Source organism: Geotrypetes seraphini, chromosome 3, assembly GCF_902459505.1.
Source record: "Geotrypetes seraphini chromosome 3, aGeoSer1.1, whole genome shotgun sequence".
NCBI classification, from domain to species: domain Eukaryota; kingdom Metazoa; phylum Chordata; class Amphibia; order Gymnophiona; family Dermophiidae; genus Geotrypetes; species Geotrypetes seraphini.
The window spans coordinates 291,490-310,879 of NC_047086.1; the positions used below are offsets into that span (position 1 = coordinate 291,490).

Below are 19,390 nucleotides of genomic sequence, written 5' to 3' on the forward strand. Positions count from 1 at the left end.
AAAAGTCTTTGTAGTTTACCTGTGCCAGTTTGCATTGTATGATTTGCTATTATATGCTTGCTAGGGTGTTGCATGTAAGAATATTTGAGCTGCTCTGAAGAAAGCAGGGTTCAAAGTGAAACAGTGACTCAATTAAGACATGCACATCTGTACTAACTTTAACTTTTTTACCTTGTGCTTTTAATTCTATTTCTTGTCAGTCTCTGCCCTGGTGAAAGGCCCAGTGCACACTGGACTGGAACTGGCAGCTGACATCTCTGCTCTTCTATATTTTATCCTGCTAAACTTCTGCCTGTAAATTTCAGGTAGTAACCAGTGTGGGCAAGTGTGGGCATAAGTGTATTATTTTATGCCAATGACTCTTGCCTAACACGCTTCTACCTCGCTTTTTCTACCTATTAACTAAAGTCTCCCTCTTCATAAGTGGGAGCATTTCAATCTCAAAGGCTACACACAGACAGGGACATTTAGAAGCCCATTCTCTCTCATGAAATATATGAGCAGGCCCACGAACCAAGGCAGACTTCTGCAGCCTCAAAATATGAACCCTTTTGATTTTCAAGAACTCACAGATATTGTACACAAATATTTTGACAAGAATGGGGGTCCATATGAGGGTAATTTTCCAGAAAACACATGGCACGATATTCAGAAACAAATGGTTTCTCATTCTCAGGAGTTTAGAAAGAAACGGATAATAAACGCAAATGCCTTTTCATTCAGGGCTTATGTAGAGGACTTATTAGCCTAAGACAAGATAATACTGACTTGAACACTCAGTGCCATCAGCTGTCCAAAGACTTAGATGAGGCACAAATTAATATATCCATGCTAAGAACCCAAATTGTTCAGGCCACAAATTCCTTTTTAACTGTAAATGAACAATTAGAAGAGGCCAAGGCAGAATTAAAGTATTTAAAGTCAAAATGTGCCTCACCGGGACAGGTTAATGCTGTCTCCTCACAGATTCTGCCGTCTGCACCAGTGCAACATTCACCCTATCATTCACCCTATAATCCATGTAGTCAGTTTATTGAAAAACAAAACACTGTTTTTGTAGCAGGCCAGCGAAAAGGTAAACTAGCTACAGATGTAGAACAGGAAGAAGAACCGACAAACGAAAGTGAGGAAATTCATTACCAGGCCAGAGCAATACCAATAGTACCCCTATAAGTGACACAGCTCCAGTAACAGTAGTACTGCAGGGACATATGAAGGACAGTGACATTGAAAGAATAGTGGAGAAAGTGGGCCCTATGCCTTTTAACATAAATGAATGGTGCAAATGGGCTACTGACATACTGATTCACTGGGGTCTAGGGAAATACAAAGGAACAATGCAGATTTTGATAAGCTTATGCACCTAGCCCTGGGTCCACATTATTATAAATTTGGATCTCTTGTTCATCCATACCAATTTGTAAAGATGGGCATCGAACAACTATTTCGCTGCACCTCTTTGCAAGTACTTAGAACTCTTTCACCCCTGCCAAGTGATACACAGAGCAGTTTTGCATATAGAGTGTGGGTGATCAACGCCGGGTACTTAACGAACAGGAACATTGGCCCATTTCCTCAGATTATGGCCAGAGAGAACATAAAGAATTCCTATTAGAATTATTACCTCCCGAGATTACTAAACACCTTCTGTTGTTCTCGGAGGACCCTAAAATACGCCTTTTTGACACTTTACTGCTCCAGGATTGGGTCTGTGTGGAATGACCCAGCCAGCTCAAAATTATTTCAGTATCAGAAGCTCTAGAAGGTGGCGTGCCGATGGGAGCACCCCAATACAAGAACACACCACACACAGGATAATAGAGGGCATGGCAGAAGGTAGTTACAGAAATTCCTCCACTTACTATTCCCTTCCATGAACTCAGAGACCCAAAAGGAAAAATTAGAGAAAGAGAAAAGGAAATGGGAAACAGGATCGTTCACACAATGCAGATAGAATTGGACAGAGTAAAAAGTGATTTGACAGCTAGGAAAACAGTGCTAGTCCATAGGGATGTCATGACTCTCTGTGTCCGAATGCAAGGTGACTCAGGCCTTCACAGCCCAGCCAGACTCCTTCACTTACCTGTGGACTCACTTTTGGAGACACAGGAATAAGGAAAGGAGTCAGACTCAGAATTCAGCTTGAGGTATGTTGCACCTTTGATTTTGGACACTTCCGAAAGCCCCAAGGTTAATACTACCATAGAGGGTCAGGATAAATTAAAATTGATTGATACAGGGGCTAGAATCAGTTTCACAGATAGAGCGCCTCCTACTGGAGATCAGAAAAATATGGAAATTTTTGAGATTCAGGGTCTAAATGACAAAGCTTCAAAGTGTGTGTCTATCCCACAAAAGAAACTAATGAAAAACATTGTAGAAACTACTGCCAGCACGAGTGAGAATACAGGCAAAGAAATAGTTGAGGTGACTGGTCTTGCATTAGGTACAGGAATTCTAAATGCTTCTAAACCTTTGGTTCATGAGGTTATTCCTGTGCAGTTAGCCACACAATGTTGCCTGCCAGTGCTGCAGCATGATCATAGTGTAACTCACTCAGAGGCTGCAGATCTTTCAGTTTGGGCACAAGACTGTGGGAAAAGGTACACAGAAATTTTGTTTGAGGGCAAAGATCCTGAACCACAAACACAGCAACCAGTACTTCCTCCAGCAACAGAACTGGTGCCTAAGATGGAGGAGAGAGGTCTGAGTGGACCTATCTCTTTAGCATGTGGCTCTCCAACTGGGTCATTTGCTAAATCAGAGGGCTCTGTTAGGCTCACTATACACTATCAGGCCCTAACTAAGACTTCAAAGCCCGTAGTACCAGTGGCAGCCTCTCACTCTGAAATGACTGTGACATTTAACCCTAAATGTGCATTTTTCTCTGTCCTAGACATGACTAATGATTTTCGGAATTTGCCCCTTGCCTCTGAATGCCAGGACACAACAGTGCAGACAAAAGAAGACAAATCTAGCCTGCACCTGACTTCTGCACCGCAGTGCCCACTCCTCCGAGTGCAGTGGGACCCAGGTGGCAGACATGTGGTCCAGGTCGGCCTGAATGGAACATGGACAAAGTTTGCTCTAAGTGACCTTGAGGTTGCTGCTAATTTAAAATGTTTTTTTTCTTTTTCCTAGCAGCAGTTCGGATATAGCCATCCCAGACCAATTTTGGAACAAAGATATTTCTAGTGTTTTCCAAGGTTCCTCTTTATCACTGCAGAGATAAAGATGTTCCAAAGAAGATATTAGCTTTATGCCTTTTCTGAATATGAGATGGTGCACTCAGGTGTTCATCTTTGCTGTGTTTTTCTATAACAATGTGTTTATTTGCAGAGTTAAATTCAGCCCTGAACACTTGACAGATGGAAGAATAATGCCGACGCCTCAAAATTTGTGTTTTATGTTGTCTGTGCTATGTGGTCTGTCTTATGTCTATTTGTTTTAGTTTAGGGGGTACCCCAGGATACATAACATTGGCCATTTCTAGAGCTCTTTTCCCCAATTTTTTTTTTAACTAGCCCAATTGCGCAATGTTCTTTTTCCCTATAATTTGCATATGCTAAATGTAGCTTAGTTAGGGGTTATATTTTTAAGAAAAGGTTTTATTCTATATCTATACCATGTTTATTCTATGCTCCTCATTAGATTCAGTACACATTTCTGACATAATTTTTTTATATATACATTCAGTTCAGAATTATGGTTTCTCTGAATTGCCATAAGTTATATGCAGCACACAAAACATATCTTTTTGGAATGTCTGATTAAGAACCTTAAGTACCTGATTATTGTCTGTCTTTTGCCATAACTATAAATGCATTAATATTGTTACATGTTGCCACATTCAGTACAGGCAACTAGTCTCTCTCTCTCTCTCTCTCTCTCTCTCTCTATGCATTCAGTACAGGCAACCTGGTTTCTCTCTCTCTACATTCAGTACAGGCAACATGTTTTCTCTTCCATTTTCTATCTCTTATTTGGATCACACTGGAGTACAGCTGCTGAATGATATCGGGACTCTTTTCAAATCCCTCCCTGTATGCACAGACATCATTTCATCTCAAGGGCGAACACCACCAGTTTCCAGTGACTTGACTGATCCTGTGCAAACATCAGATCCTGTGCAAACATCCTTTCATTTCAAGTGTGAACCCCATCAGTTTAAAGAGACTGCCGGTTCCTGCTGGACTAATTCATCTTCATGCACCCTGACTGCAAAGACTTTTCCACACATGCTGTACACAATGTTTCCTGTTCATCGGATATAGCCACCTTCCTAAGAATGCTTTGCTGTACAATTCCTCCTATTTAACCTATTCTATGGACATTCCAGACTTTATTTCTTATGCTGTACATCCACTACCTCTTGGAATGGGGAATGAGACATTCCACAAGCTGCTGAACTTTACTGAACTCCATACTTACATTGAACAACTTAAGAAAACCTCCAAAGAAGTGAATCATACTATCACTTTTGAAAATGGACAGATTGCACAAACTGTAGAAAATTTGCTAAGAGACGCTCATGTCTCAGTTTGGGAACTTTTCTTTGGGTATTCGCCCACTGCAAACCATGTATTTAATGTTTTAATTCACCCTATCATTATCTTAATTATTGTACAAATTTTGTTATGTATTATTATGCTTTTTCTTTGCTGTAAAGTGAAACACATGTACATTTCTTTACAACGCTTATCATACAAGCTTCCCTCTAACTTTTAAGGCAGTTATACATGTATTTCCAGTATCTTTTCTGACACTTGCTAATTTGGTCCTAATTTGGTTTTTAATTTGGCATGGCCTATTGCATTACCATTACCAGGGTCCAGATATAATATTATCCATATCCCATACTTAGATACTCTCTCTTATGACATCTTGGTACCCTTTATACCTGAACCTCCTGAAAAAGCTTCCTGCATCCCTTATGTACGTTTCACTCGCTCAACGACAGGTAAGATATAGGCATACTGGGATCCCCGCCCCAGTTGATGGCCTATACAACCTAAGACAGAGGTTTGAACTCATAATGGGAACAACCTATCTTCATAGCTTGGAGATTCTGCAGCAAAGGGGACGTAGCGACTATAATGTTGGAGGTAAAAGAAGCATCTGCTAATTGCAGATTGACTGTTTAAAGAAGGGTACCACAAGCTTGCCTTCATTTAAAAAAAAAAAAAAAAAAAGTATGGGAGATGTCAGCCTAGAGGCCTCTGGGAGATTATATCAATCTAACTCTGGCATGGGAATGCAGATAGACTCTGTGTGCAGGAAACTGTTTTAAGTAGCCCTGATTGCCCTGATTGAATCATGGCTAGCTAAAAGGTGTTAATGCCTGATTAAGAGGGTGCTTAGGATAATGGTGCACAGATCAAGCCAGAGACTTAATCCCATCAGGTTTCTCACCCTCCTTTGTCTATTAAATTGACCATTGTCTCAAACAGTTTGCAAGTTCTAAACAGAAAGATACTGGGAGATACAATATTTTCTCTATTCAGAATAAGATTCCAAGGTATAAAAGCCTGCTCTCTGCAACACACATACAGCTCTCTTTTTTCCTATCAAGCTATCATGGGAGAGTTCTTGGCTCTCCCTCTCTCTGTCTATACTTCCCTTTATCTACGGAACACAAAGCTTCCTAGAACTGCAAGCTTCTATGTCCCTCTTTACCTCTGACCTCTGTAAGGCAGTGAGACTGCTTGCTCTCTGCTTAAGTGTAATGCTCTCTGCTTAATTGTAATGCTTATGAATATTACTTTTCTGTAAGCCTATTTCTATAATATATTCTTTATGCAATCACCTCTGGTTGTGTCTATTATTCTACTTCCTGGTGAGTCATCTGTGAGGGAACTGAACCTGGGACCTGGCGTTTGTCAGTACGCCTTTCACTTAACCCCTACCACCTAATATTGTGGGGGCCACTTTCAAACTGACAGCAGCCTTTCCCCGGAATCTGTAAGGGGGGACCGGGTCTCCCTGAGGCGTGTGGGGCTGGGTTGTTGTTGTTTGAGGGTATGGTTGGGGTTTGTTCTTTGCATCGGGGGTAGGGTGTTTCATGGGGGCTTTTAGTGTGGGTGACCCAGGTAGGCTGGCGTTTTCACGTGATGGGTCCTCCTTTGAGGATCGGTCTGGGGAGTTATTGGGGGTGGGGGGGGGGGAGGTTGGGGTGGGGGGTTGGAGTGGGATGGTTTTGGCTCAGAGTGGAGGGATGTCGGTTTTTCTTCTGATCCGGAGTGGCTTGGGGGAGGTTGGCTTGGTGGGACACCACATTGTTCTGGAGCCCGCTTGCTGGGACGGTGCTCTGGAGTGCCCATGGAATTTTTTCACCTTTGTTTGGTGTTTTTGTTTTCTGTTTTTCCATGGTTCGAGTGGTGACTTAGAATGTTGGGGGGGTCACGTCCCCGGTGAAGCGTACTAAAATTCTTCAAGCTTTACAACGCCTCAAGGCAGATATTGTCTTGCTACAGGAGACACACCTTACTGCGGCGGAGCATGCTAAACTCCAGCGGGGTTGGATGGGCGTGTGCATGGCGGCTGCTGGCTCCGGTCGGAAATGTGGGGTGGCTATTTTGGTTCGTAAGGGGGTTGCTGCTCGTCTGGATACTGTGGTGGCTGATTCTGAGGGCCGTTATATCTTTTGTAAGGCTCATATTGCGGGGTCTGTGGTTCTTTTGGGTAGTGTTTATGCTCCAAACACGTACGATCGGAGATTTTATATGCGTTTACAGGCGATTCTTTCGCCCCATCAGGGTCTGCCGATGTTGTTGGGGGGGGGGGATTTTAATTCGGTTTGGGACCCCTCTTTGGATAGATCTACTGCTGTCCCTAATCGTCGGGCTCAGGATGGTAGGGGGCTCCCCTCCTTCTGTCAGTTCTTGGAGTTGGAGGACGTTTGGAGGATTTTACACCCGACTGAGAAAGACTTTACTCATATGTCACGGGCGCATTCCACGCAGTCCCATATTGACTACTTGCTTCTTTCCCGGGCTGTTTTTTCTCAGGTGGAGCGAGCGGAGATTGGTCCCTACGCGATTTCAGATCACGCTTGGGTGTGATTGGAGTGGACGCCCCCGGGGCAGTCCTCACAGTCCCGTCAATGGAGATATCCTCTTTGGCTTGGCCAGGACCCCAAGTTCTATGATTCGTTGGTGGCGCGCTGGAAAGATTATTGCTTTCATAATGATCAGCACTGGGAGGACCCTGTCCTTTTTTGGGAAACCGCTAAGGCGGTTCTCCGTGGGCATATTATTAGTTATGTTTCGCAAGCGAAGAGGAATCGGGATCGGGAAATTCTTCGTTTGTCCCGGCTGCTGGGGACTCTTCGTCGAGCGTATGGCCGTCAGCCCACTGATGTCAACCGGCAGGCCTTGTTGGACGTGCAGGTCGCTTTGAATGAGAAACTTCACCAGCGGGCAGCTAAGAGTCTGGCCTATTACAAATATCGTCTTTATGCTTATGGTAACAAATGCGGTCGCCTCTTAGCTCGTTTGATTTCTCACAGAGAGAGCAGACAGAAAATAGTAGCCCTTACATCTTCGGACTCCAGGCCTATTACGGCTGATGCGGACATTTGTCAGGCTTTTCGGGACTATTATGCTGAGCTATATGCAGAGCCTTCGGCGCACGGTCTCCTGGGGGAGCTGTATTTGGACTCTTTGGATTTACCTGGTTTGGACCCGGCCCATTTGGAGTCGCTGAATGCCCCATTGTCGGAAGCGGAGGTGGATTCGGTTTATTCGTCAAAACCCGACTTTGAAGGCGCCGGGCCCTGACGGCTTTCGGGCGGAATTTTATAAGTTGTTGCGGGTAGATATTGTCGCGCCGCTTACGGCTATGTTCAATGTCATGGTGGATGCAGAGGCTATGCCGGCTTATCTTAACTTGGCTCAAATCATAGTTCTGCCTAAGCCGGGGCGTGATCTCGCCAGGGTGGAATCCTATCGCCCTATTTCCCTGCTCAATTGTGAGGTGAAGATCTTGGCTAAGGTTCTGGCCAGTCGATTGGCTGGTGTTCTTCCTGAACTTCTTCATGAGGCTCAGGTTGGGTTTGTGCGGGGCCGTTCGGTCGAGAAGAATTTGAGACGCATTCTGGCCTCTTTGGAATTTTGTGCACGCCGCCAACTGCCTTCGCTTATGGTCAGCTTTGACGTAGAAAAAGCCTTTGACCGGGTGCGTTGGGATTTTTTATTTGCCACCTTGGCCAGGTATGGGTTTGCGGGCCGTTTTGTTTCGGCGTTGAGGGCCTTGTATGCTTCTCCAACAGCGGCCCTTATGGTGAACGGTTGCAGCTCTTCGTTGTTTGATATCTCCCGCGGAACGAGACAGGGTTGTCCTTTGTCCCCGCTTTTGTTTATTCTCACTTTAGATCCCCTGTTGCGTGCGATCCATTTGACTCCGGAGGTGCAGGGGGTTTCTTTTGGTTCCCTTTGTTTTAAGGTGGCGGCTATCGCAGACGATCTCTTTGTTCATCTTACGGACCTGCAGCGCTCGTTGCCGGCGTTATTGGAAACGATTCAGGAGTATGGGGACTTTGCGGGTCTTCATCTGAACTTGGGGAAGTCGGAGGCTTTGTCCACTTCGCCTGCCTTGCGGAATAACTGGGGGGCTTCATTTCCGCTGCGTTGGGCGACGGATTCCTTTTGTTATCTAGGGATTCGGCTCACGGCTTCTCTTGGTCGTCTTTATTCTTTGAATGTCGGGGCGCTTTTGGATCGCACGTCGCAGCAGTTAGATCGTTGGAAGGATTTCCCCCTTTCTTTGTTGGGGCACGTGGCGGTGATTCGAATGGTTATTTTTCCCCAGTGGCTCTACGTGCTCCGGATCCTCCCACCGCGTCTTCTCAAAAAAGACTTGAGGAGCCTGCGACGGGTTTTGGCTCGGTTTTGTTGGCGAGGGAGGAAACCTCGGTTGCGTTATGATCTACTGGTGGGGGGGGTGGCAGCAGGGAGGTTTTGGTATTCCGAATTTTGGTTTATATAATTTAGCATGTCTTTTGCGACATCTTAAGGATTGGTTGTTTGGGGATTCTCAATATACCCCCACCTCGCTTGAGACTCTTCTGTACGCCCCGTATTCTCTCCTTGCCTTGCTTCACATGCCTGGGGGGGGCCTTGCCACGGGAGATTTGGGGCTCAATTCTTTTGGCTTCCATGCGTGGGGCGTGGGAGGGTCTGGTTAGGCGCCTGGGGGGGGGGGACCCGCGGGTGTCTTCTCTGTTGCCCCTGATGGGCAATTCGGATTTTGTACCTGGCTCGGACAATTCGAGTTTCCGTCGTTGGAAAACGTTGGGATTTTTTTTGGTAGAACATCTGCTGACCGTCGATGGGGACCTGAGAACTTTAGCGGATTTGAGGGAGCGGTTGGGGCGATGCTGGGGGGACACTTTCGCTTACTGTCAAGTTAAACATTATATTCTCACGCTTCCCCGGACTGCCCTTCAGCACCCATTGGGGGCTCGTATTAGGGATCTGTATGCCCAGGTTGAGCCTTTTCAGACTTCGGTGTCCGCTTTATATCGGGCTTTGCTTCCTTTTGAGGTTCCTAGGAACTGTCTGGGGGTTCGGGATAGCTGGGCCTCGGAACTCCATCTGGACCTTGCTTCTTGGGAGGTTTCCCGGAATCTGGCGGGCTTGCCGCGTTTAATCCGAGGAGCCGTGTTGCAGGAATGTTATGCTCGTATTTTGTATAGAGGGTATATCACCCAAGCTCAACTATTTAAATTTGGTGGTGTTGCTTCTCCCCTGTGTCTCAAATGTGGTCAGGATCCGAACACGTTTGCGCATGCTTTGTGGAATTGTTGGTGTACTCAGGCTTTTTGGGCTGAGGTTATCTCTTATTTGAGCTCGCTTTTGGAGACGTCGGTAGAGGGCACGGTTGAGCAGGTGGTACTGGATTTACCGGGAGCTTTTCGTTCCTTGCTTCCGGGAGCTCGCTGGCTGTGTCGTAAGGTGTGTCTCCTGGCCCGTCGTTGTATCATGCAGCAGTGGACCTCCTCGAATCCTCCGTCTTTTTCGCATTTGAGAGCTCTTCTTCATGAGTTGGTTCTTCAGGAGGCCCGGGAGGTGGGGGGTTCCCTTAAGCGTCGGCGGAGCTTTTTGTTGATTTGGGATCCTTATGTCAATTCTTTGTCTCCTAGGGGACGTGGCCTTCTTCATGGAATAGAAGGGGATATACTAAGATGGATAGGAAAATGGCTAGAAAACAGAAGACAGAGAATGGGCATAAATGGGAAGTACTCAGACTGGAAGAAAGTAACTAGCGGTGTGCCTCAGGGCTCAGTTCTTGGGCCTATCTTATTCAATATCTTCATAAATGACCTGGAAGAAGAAACGACCAGTGCTATCATCAAGTTTGCAGATGACACAAAACTATGCCGAGCAATCAGGTCACAAAAAGACAGCGAAGAACTCCAGAGAGATTTGAAGCAACTTGAGAGATGGGCAGAAAATTGGCAGATGAGTTTTAATGTAGAAAAATGCAAAGTGATGCACCTGGGCAGTAAAAACAAGGAGCATGGGTACAAACTGTTAGGTATAACATTGGGGAAGAGCGAACAAGAAAAAGACCTGGGAGTACTGATAGATAGAACCCTGAAGCCATCGGCTCAATGTGCAGCGGCGGCAAAGAAAGCTAACAGGATGTTAGGCATGATAAAGAAAGGAATCACGAGTAGATCAAGGGAGGTCATAATGCCGCTTTATAGAGCAATGGTCAGACCACACCTGGAATACTGTGTCCAACACTGGTCTCCATACCTGAAGAAGGATATAACACTACTGGAGAGGGTGCAGAGGAGAGCGACGAAGCTAGTAAAAGGTATGAAGAACTTGAGCTACAAAGATCGCCTCAGAAAACTGGGACTATTTACCCTTGAGAAGAGAAGACTGAGAGGGGATCTGATAGACTTTTAAATTGCTAAAAGGGATCGACATAATGGAGCAAGCTCACTCACCAGCAGGGGGAAAGGATGGTGAGCAAGAAACAGCGTTATTCACATTGGCAAATGTAAACCAATCTCGGACCAGAGATCATGGCCTGAAGCTGAGAGGGGACACGGCCAGGACAAACGTCAGAAAGTTCTGCTTCACACAGCGAGTAGTGAACACCTGAAACTCTCTCCCGAAAGAGCTGGTGGAGGAAACCACCATTCTAGGATTTAAGGGAAAATTGGACGCACATCTTCTTGCAGAAGACATTGAGGGATACAAGTGACCATTGTATTCGCCAGGGTGTGCCTGGCTGAGCCTCCGCGTGTGCGGATCGCCGGACTAGATGGACCCCAGGTCTGATCCGGTGCAGGCATTTCTTATGTTCTTATGGAATCAACAAGGGTTCAGCCAAGGGAGATCTTGCCTCACCAATTTGCTTGACTTCTTTGAAGGTGTGAATAAACATGTGGATAAAGGTGAGCCAGTTGATATAGTGTATCTAGATTTTCAGAAAGTTTTTTATAAAGTTCCTCACAAGAGGCTCCTGAGAAAATTAAACTGTCATGGGATAGGTGGCAAAGTTCAGTTATGGATTAAGAATTGGTTATCAGCTAGAAAACAGAGAGTAGGGTTAAATGGAGGAGAACAAACAGTGGAGTGCCACAGGGGTCTGTACTAGGACTGGTGCTATTTAACTTATTTATAAATGATCTGGAAATTGGAACGAGTGAGGTGATTAAATTTGCAGATAATACTAAACTGTTCAAAGTTGTTAAAAAGCATGCGGATTGTGAAAAATTACAGGTGGACCTTAGGAAATTGGAAGACTGGGCATCCAAATGGCAGATGAAATTTAATGTGGACAAGTGCAAAGTGATGCACATTGGGAAGAGTAACCTGAATCACAGTTACTGGATGCTAGGCTCCCCTTTAGGGATTATCTTAGGGATTAGGTTTTACCTTAGGGATTAGCGCCCAATAAAAGGATCTGGGTATCATCGTAGACAATACGTAGAAACCTTCCGCCCAATGTGCGGCTGCAGCCAAAAGAGCAAACAGGATGCTAGGAATTATTAATAAAGGGATGGTTAACAAGACTAAGAATCTTATAATGCCCATGTATCGCTCAATGGTGCAACCTCATCTGGAGTATTGCGTTCAATTCTGGTCTCCTTATCTCAAGAAAGATATAATGGCGCTAGAAAAGGTTCCAAGAAGAGCGACCAAGATGGTAAAGGGGATGGAACGCCTCTCGTATTAGGAAAGACTAAACGGTTAGGGCTCTTCAGCTTGGAAAAGAAACAGCTGAGGGGAGATATGATTGAAGTCTACAAAATCCTGTGTGGAGTAGAACGGGTACAAGTGGATCGATTTTTCACTCCACCAAAAATTACAAAGACTAGGGGACACTCGATGAAGTTACAGGGAAATATTTTTAAAACCAATAGGAGGACATTTTTTTTTCACTCAGAGAATAGTTAAGCTCTTGAACGCGTTGCCAGAGGATATCGTGAGAGCGGATAGCGTAGCTGGTTTTATGAAAGCTTTGGACAAGTTCCTGGAGGAAAAGTCCATAGTCTGTTATTGAGAAAGACATGGGGCAAGCCATTGCTTGCCCTGTATCGGCAGCATGGAATATTGCTACTCCTTGGGTTTTGGCCAGGTACTAGTGACCTGGATTGGCCACTATGAGAACGGGCTACTGGGCTTGATGGACCATTGGTCTGACCCAGTAAGCCTATTCTTATGTTCTTATATCAAGGAAGGGTTCATTAGCTGAAGGAAAGCCTCAGAAAAAGCCTCTGAAAATTTTTTTACGTGGCATGGCAGACTCATTCAGGTAGTAGGCACGAGGTGGGGCTGAGGAGGAAACGCTGACTCGTGGTGGCTGATGTTGCTAGTCGCTATCACTGTACTCACAGGGGGTGTGCTGGCTGGCTGGCTGTCTCCAGCTGGAGCTGAATGATGGTGCTGGATCTGGGCTGGGGAAAAGAGAGATGTTGGACCCTAGGGGGGGGGTGTCTTAGGGCTGGAAGAAAGAGGTGCTAGACTTAAAGCTGGGGAGCTAGAAGGAAAGGAGAGGTACTGTATTCGCGGCTCAAGGCTGGAATTAGAGGGAAGGGAGAGAGGTGCTGGATCCTTGGGGAGTGTTGAGAGAAGGGAGAGAGGTACTGGACTGCAGGGGAGAGGGGGGCTGGAGGGAAGGGTAAGCTAGGTGTTTAATCCATGGGAGAAGTGCTGAGGGAGGGGAAAGAGAGATGCTGAATCGAGGGGATAAAGGGAATGAAATATTTAACACAATGGAGGGGTGGAGGAAAGAGAGAGTGAGAGATACTTTGGTGTAAGGGAGTGCGAGGGGAGAAGCTAAGCACAGGGAAATATACGAAAAGAAGAGAGATGGTGGGCATGGATGGGAACATATGGACACAAAGGAGAATGCTACATGGGGGTGTAATATGGACATAGTCAGTGGAGCAATGCCAGACATAGAAGGGTCTATTGACACAGAAGATGGCTAGACATGAGGGAGAAGAGGAACGCAGAAGAGAGATGTTGGACTTGGGAGGGGGGCCTAGGGACACAGAGGATTGACACTGGGCATGGAGGAGATAGAAAAACAGAATAGTGTTGATGATGAAGGCAGGGAGATGGGCTCAGGGGAAATACTAGAAAGGGAAGTATAGGAGACAGAGAAGAGAGATGCTGAACATGGGGGAAAAACATACACAGAGATGGAAGATGAATGGTGAGCATGGAGAAACAAAAGCAGAAGAAGGGGACAGGCCTCGGTATTAAGCAAAACAAGTAGAGTCATAGACACATGGTTTTCAACATGCATCTTATGTCTCTAAGTTTTCAGCTCAATTTGATGCCCATTGTCTGACACACAAAAGTAAGACTCCTGGTGTTCCTTGTTATTTTTGCTGGCTTGACTTGCCTTCGCTCCATTGGCGTGGTTTTCACACTTGCACATTTTTTACCTCGTCTTTGTGATAGATGAGTATTATCGTTTATCACACACTCACGTCCTGCCTGGTCTTTTTGCTTGTGGCTCCCTTCCATTATTGGCTCTCCGATGATGTCTTTCTTGTTTTTGTGCAAAACTCGACTTATATTGATGGTTTGTGTTGTCTTACACCTTTTATTATGCTTTTGGATATATTTTTATTGTGGTCTCATAGTGCCACCTTGCTTTTTGGTTTTATCATACTGCCTTTTAGTAACATATGTTTTAACTATAGTTTTATGCATCATTGACTTTTTCATGTACTTTTTAGTCTTTATGCATCTTGCTCAGACCTTTTAATTGTTCGATCTCCTTACAGTTTTATGTATAACCTTAAAAACATAAGAATGGTCTTACTGTGTCAGACCAATGGTCCATCAAGCCCAGTAGCCCGTTCTCACAGTGGCCAATCCAGGTTACTAGTACCTGGCCAAATCCCAAGCATATTCCATGCTACCGATCCAGGGCAAGCAAAGGCTTCCCCATGTCTTTAATAACAGATTATAGACTTTTCCTCCAGGAATTTGTCCAAAACTTTCTTAAAACCAGCTACGTTATCCACTTTTACCACAACCTCTAGCAATGTGTTCCAGAGCTTAATTATTCTCTGAATGAAAAAAAATGTCCTCCTATTGGCTTTAAAAGTATTTCCCTGTAACTTCATTGAGTGTTCCCTAGTCTTTGCAATTTTTGATGGAGTGAAAAATTGATCCACTTGTACCTGTTCTACTCCACTAAGGATTTTATAGACTTCAATCATATCTCCCCTCAGCCTTCTCATGCTTTTTATGGTTGCATATGTTTATATTACACATTTTACATGATTCTAAACATTTTTATGCTTGGTGTCATGACCCACTCAATTGTATGTTATATTATCTTTAATCAAGTGATATTGTTTTTTAATGTTTTTATTACTTTTATTGTTTTTAATGATTCTAAGTGATGATGTTTTCAAGTTCTTATGATTTCTAACTTTTGTATTATTGATATATATGTTCTGGTTTTATCATACTATGTTGTAAGTTCACCTGTTGTCCCCTGAAGAAGGCAACGCAGTTGCCAAAACTTGGATCCGAGCATGGAGAAAGACATGTCAAATGGTCAGGAGACCCTGGCAAGTGAGTTAAGAGAAGACAAAAGACAACAGAGACCAGAGCCTAAGGCAAACATGATTTGAAGAAAATGATGAGACAACAAAAGGTAGAAAAAAATAAACTTTATTCTCTATTTTGTGATTAGAATATATCTGATTTGAAATATGTATCCTGCTAGAGCTGGCATTAGACATAACTGGGGACTGCAAAGCCCAGGCTGTACTTCTTTAGCTTCCAGCTGGCTCAGAGCTCTCTCTGATCAGGGGGCAGTTGCTCTAGTTGCACTCCCCTAACACTATTCCTGCCATGTGCGACAGAAAAATCAAGCTAACAGAATACTTCAATGTAGTATTCTGTAGTAATTTGACTTCAGTTTTTATTTTTATTTATTTAAAACATTTATATTAGAGAATGACAAGGTGACAAAATTCATCAACGTTCCCATCCCCGCGGATAACCGCGGGAAACCATCTTCATGTCATTCTTTAAGGAGAGAGGGAAGAATCAGAGTAAAAATGGCCACAACCACTGACCTGCAAGCTTTGCTTTGAAGAATGCTGGTGTAGAAGGATTGAGATTTAAATACTAGAAAATGACATGGGATTATTTCCCGGGGTTATCCGCGGGGACAGGAACGATGATGAATTTTGTCACCGTGTCATTCTCTAATTTATATTCCGCTTTACATTACATTACATTAGTGATTTCTATTCCGCCTTTATCTTGCGGTTCAAGGCAGATTACATAAGAATTGTTATGATCTCGGCCGCAATGATCTGACTGCGGGGTGACGCTCACAGTAAAGTCCTACCTTACTTTGTCGTAATGCTGAAGAGGAGAGGCAAAAGTGCTGGTGGAGCCTCGCAGCGCTCGGAAACCTCTCCTCTGGTTACAATAGACGATTTACTGAGGCGCTTGCAGCAGGAGAGAGTAACGCCGGGGAATCGCCCGCTGGAGGTCCCGGCAGTGAGTGAAGCTGTGGTGAACCTCCCTGGGCTAGACGTGACTCTGAGCCCCGACTAAGGACCCCGCCTCCACAACCGCAGGGAACTAGCTCATCAAAAGAAGACACTCTATCCAAAGAGATAGACTTGTTCTCTTAGGAGGCTTCGATGAACCAGCCACTAGGAGTCATCAAGTCTGCGGCAGGAACAGCTTTGGAGCAGTTAGAAGGACAAAGCGAAGTAGTGATGAATCCGGAGACTGAGACAATTCAGGCAATACATCCAGGTACTTTTTCCTTTCCCAAACCCAGCAATGTTACCTTGGATTCCTTATGGGACTTAGTCATTAGTTTGGGGCAGTCATTGTCTCCACAAATAAAGGAATTAGAAAAAAGAGTATTGGAACAAAAAGAAGAACTTAAAAACTTTAAACAAGAGACTGTTATAATGAAAAATAAGATGGAAAATATAGAAAAAGATTTCTTAGAAGTGAAGCAAATTCAGATACCCTTATTAGGGATAATACTAACCTGAGAAGGAAAATTGAAAATTTGGAAAATAATTCTCGCTCCAGTAATCTTAGATTATTAAATTTTCCTAAAACTTCAATGATTTCCGCAAAAGAAATGTTGAAAAAATATCTTATGGAAAATTTGAATATTTCGGAAGATATGCTTCCTCCTTTTGTACAAGTATTTTATTTACCAGCGAAAGAACAAGAAGATCTTCCTCCTCTTTTAAAACAGGATTTGTAAATGGATGTTACTGCAATCCTGGAAGCATCATTGAAGGATATAGTAAAACCTGATACATTATTACTAACAGTGGCGTTATTGCCTGATAGAGATTGGCTACTAAAGATGTTCTTCAAAAATAGACATAAAGAATTCTTGGGACTAAAGAAACAGATGTGACTAAAGATACCCAAAAACGTAGACGACAATTCTTGCTCCTTAAACCAGGGGTAACCATGATGGAGGCATCTTTTTATTACGATATCCCTGTAAATGCATTGTTAAATATAGATCCAATACATATGTATTCTTTGATCCTTCTCAATTAACAGGGTTCCTCTCTACGAAACGCTTGGAAGGGGTAAATGGAACAGCAGCAACATTGCAAAGTAGTTAGAAGACTCCTACTACCGCAGTCAACGTTTTGCCTTTCTGGTTAATAATATGTTTTAAGTTAGCACTCACTTGAATTCATGGATCCATTATTATGGGATTAACATTATTGATTAAGAATTGTATTGCCTAATTGATATCTTGTTTTGTTCTATTTTATTTCATCTGTCTTATTTTCAATATTCTGTACAAGAGGTTTCTTGGAAAAAATTTAAAAGTAATAAATAAATAAAGATAAAAAAAAAAGAATTGTTATGATCTTAAGAAGTACATATTGAAAAGATATTAAGAAGTACTTAAGGAATAGTTTGAACATTTTCAAATTTGCTAAGGAGTAGTTGGTAATGCAGGAGGAATTCAGAATATTATTGGTTGTGTTATACTGGTTTTATGTATTTTTTGAAGAGTAGGGTTTTTGTTTCTTTTTTGAAGGTTTTGTAATCTGTGGTCGAAGTCAGTAGATTGGTGAATTGTCGGTCCAGTTTCGCTGCTCTGGTGGCCAGTAGGTTGTCATACATTTTTCTTCATTTGACATTTTTGATTGGTGGGTGTGTGAATATTGTGTGGGTTCTCCTGTATCTGTATGAGATAGAATGAGTTAGTCGATTGTTCCAGTAGGTAGGGCTGTTTCCGTTTATAGCTTTGAATAGTAGGCAATGGAATTTGAAGTGTACTCTGGCTTGTATTAGGAGCCAGTGAGAGTCGTGGTATGCCTCTGTGATGTGGTTGTATTTTTTCAACAAATAGATAAGTCTTAGGGCTGTGTTTTGTATTGTTTGAAGTTGTTTCATCATTGTTGCTGGGCAGGGGAGCTATAGTATGTTGCAGTAGTCTATTAGGCCTAGGATTAGTGATTGAACCACGAGTTGGAATTGTTTTCTGTCGAAGAATTTTCGAACTTGTCTTAGGTTTCTCATAGTGACGAATGATGCTTTTATTATTTTGTTGATTTGTGTTTGCATAGTATAACCAAAGCGGTTCACAATAAACATACACAATAAAAATACATAATAGCAATTGCAATTAAGAAACAAAAACCATAAAAACTGTAGAAGGTGAATGAAAAGAACATTCTCATTAAGGCTTTACAAGACATCGAGCTATCAAAATACATCAGCCGAAATAAATCTAATCTCTTCATACAAAGATAAAAGCTTGGGCAAAAAAATGGGTATTCAATCATTTTCTAAATTTTAATCAATTCCCACAGAATCTCAAAATGCCAGAAAGGGCATTCCATAAATTGGACCCTGCAATAGAAAAGCACTAATTCCTAGTACTTACATATTTTACTGGTATCAAGCAACAGTGGAGGGGATATTTGTGAGGGGAGACAGGGGTTTTGTTGATCCTTGCTCTGTATTATTTGTGATTTATCAAATAAGTTCAATATAAAATCATAACTATTCGAGGCTTGTGTGGATGGGATCAGACGGTTTGCAGGGGTGGGGATGGAGACCAAACTCGCAGGGATGGGATGGGGACTGAGCTCATGGGGACGGGAACAAATTTTCCCCACGTCATTCTCTACGTAACTAGACACATTGCACAAGAGCTATGATTTTTTTAAGTGCGTTAAGTGGGATTATGTTTGAAATGTGGGTCAGTATTCAGATTTACAGAGTTAGTATTAGATTTGTTCTAGTTTGTTCCATTCAAATGCATTGGTAAAACATACTAAGGGCTAAGTTTCAAACTGCAAGATTTAACCAGTAACCCTGTACAAACTTACCATGACTCCTGCTGAAGGTGCCCCAGATTCCAGAGCTGCAGCAACCCAGGGCTGATGTGGGTTCTTTCTATCTTGTGCGTTTCATCCATTCTCCTGTTACAGTACAAGGCCACATACTGACAGGCAGCAGATCCCTCAGGAGTGGGACACCATTCCATGGACCACACAGGACCCCCTACAAAGAAGGTGCTGTCCCATCGCTCTTCATGTGGCTGAAGGGAATTAAACCTGAAACATGCACAGCAGCAGAGCAGCTCTTCTTTAATATTTTCAGTGGCCTTCAGTTCACATTTGTATTAATTTTAAAATTCGGTCAAACCCTATTAATTTGCTGAAATTCTTCTCTGTACAGTGAATCTCAACTTGTTCTTTATCTTTCTTCTCCACCCTACAACAGTTTTACACCCTGTGTCCCTCTTTTTCAAATCCTGCTTACCCTAGCACTTCCATCACTGTAGCCTGGAAAACTCCCAGGGCTTGATATTCAGCCAGGAGCAATCAGCATTTTGCTCTGCTTGGCAGTTTTAATGCTGGGCCATGTCCAAGCTT

General features: G+C 43.5%; 1 protein-coding gene across 5 annotated transcripts in view; it reads right to left on the reverse strand.

Moving 5' to 3' along the window:
- The window catches only part of GTF3C2 (general transcription factor IIIC subunit 2), a 357,778-nt gene that overhangs the window by 198,705 nt on the left and 139,683 nt on the right, over positions 1 to 19,390 (reverse strand). For all 5 annotated transcript variants that reach the window (XM_033936535.1, XM_033936537.1, XM_033936536.1 and 2 more), the window contains one exon: positions 18,842 to 19,069. In XM_033936535.1, the coding sequence (XP_033792426.1) occupies positions 18,842 to 19,069 (228 nt within the window). The remainder of the gene's footprint in view (positions 1 to 18,841; positions 19,070 to 19,390) is intronic.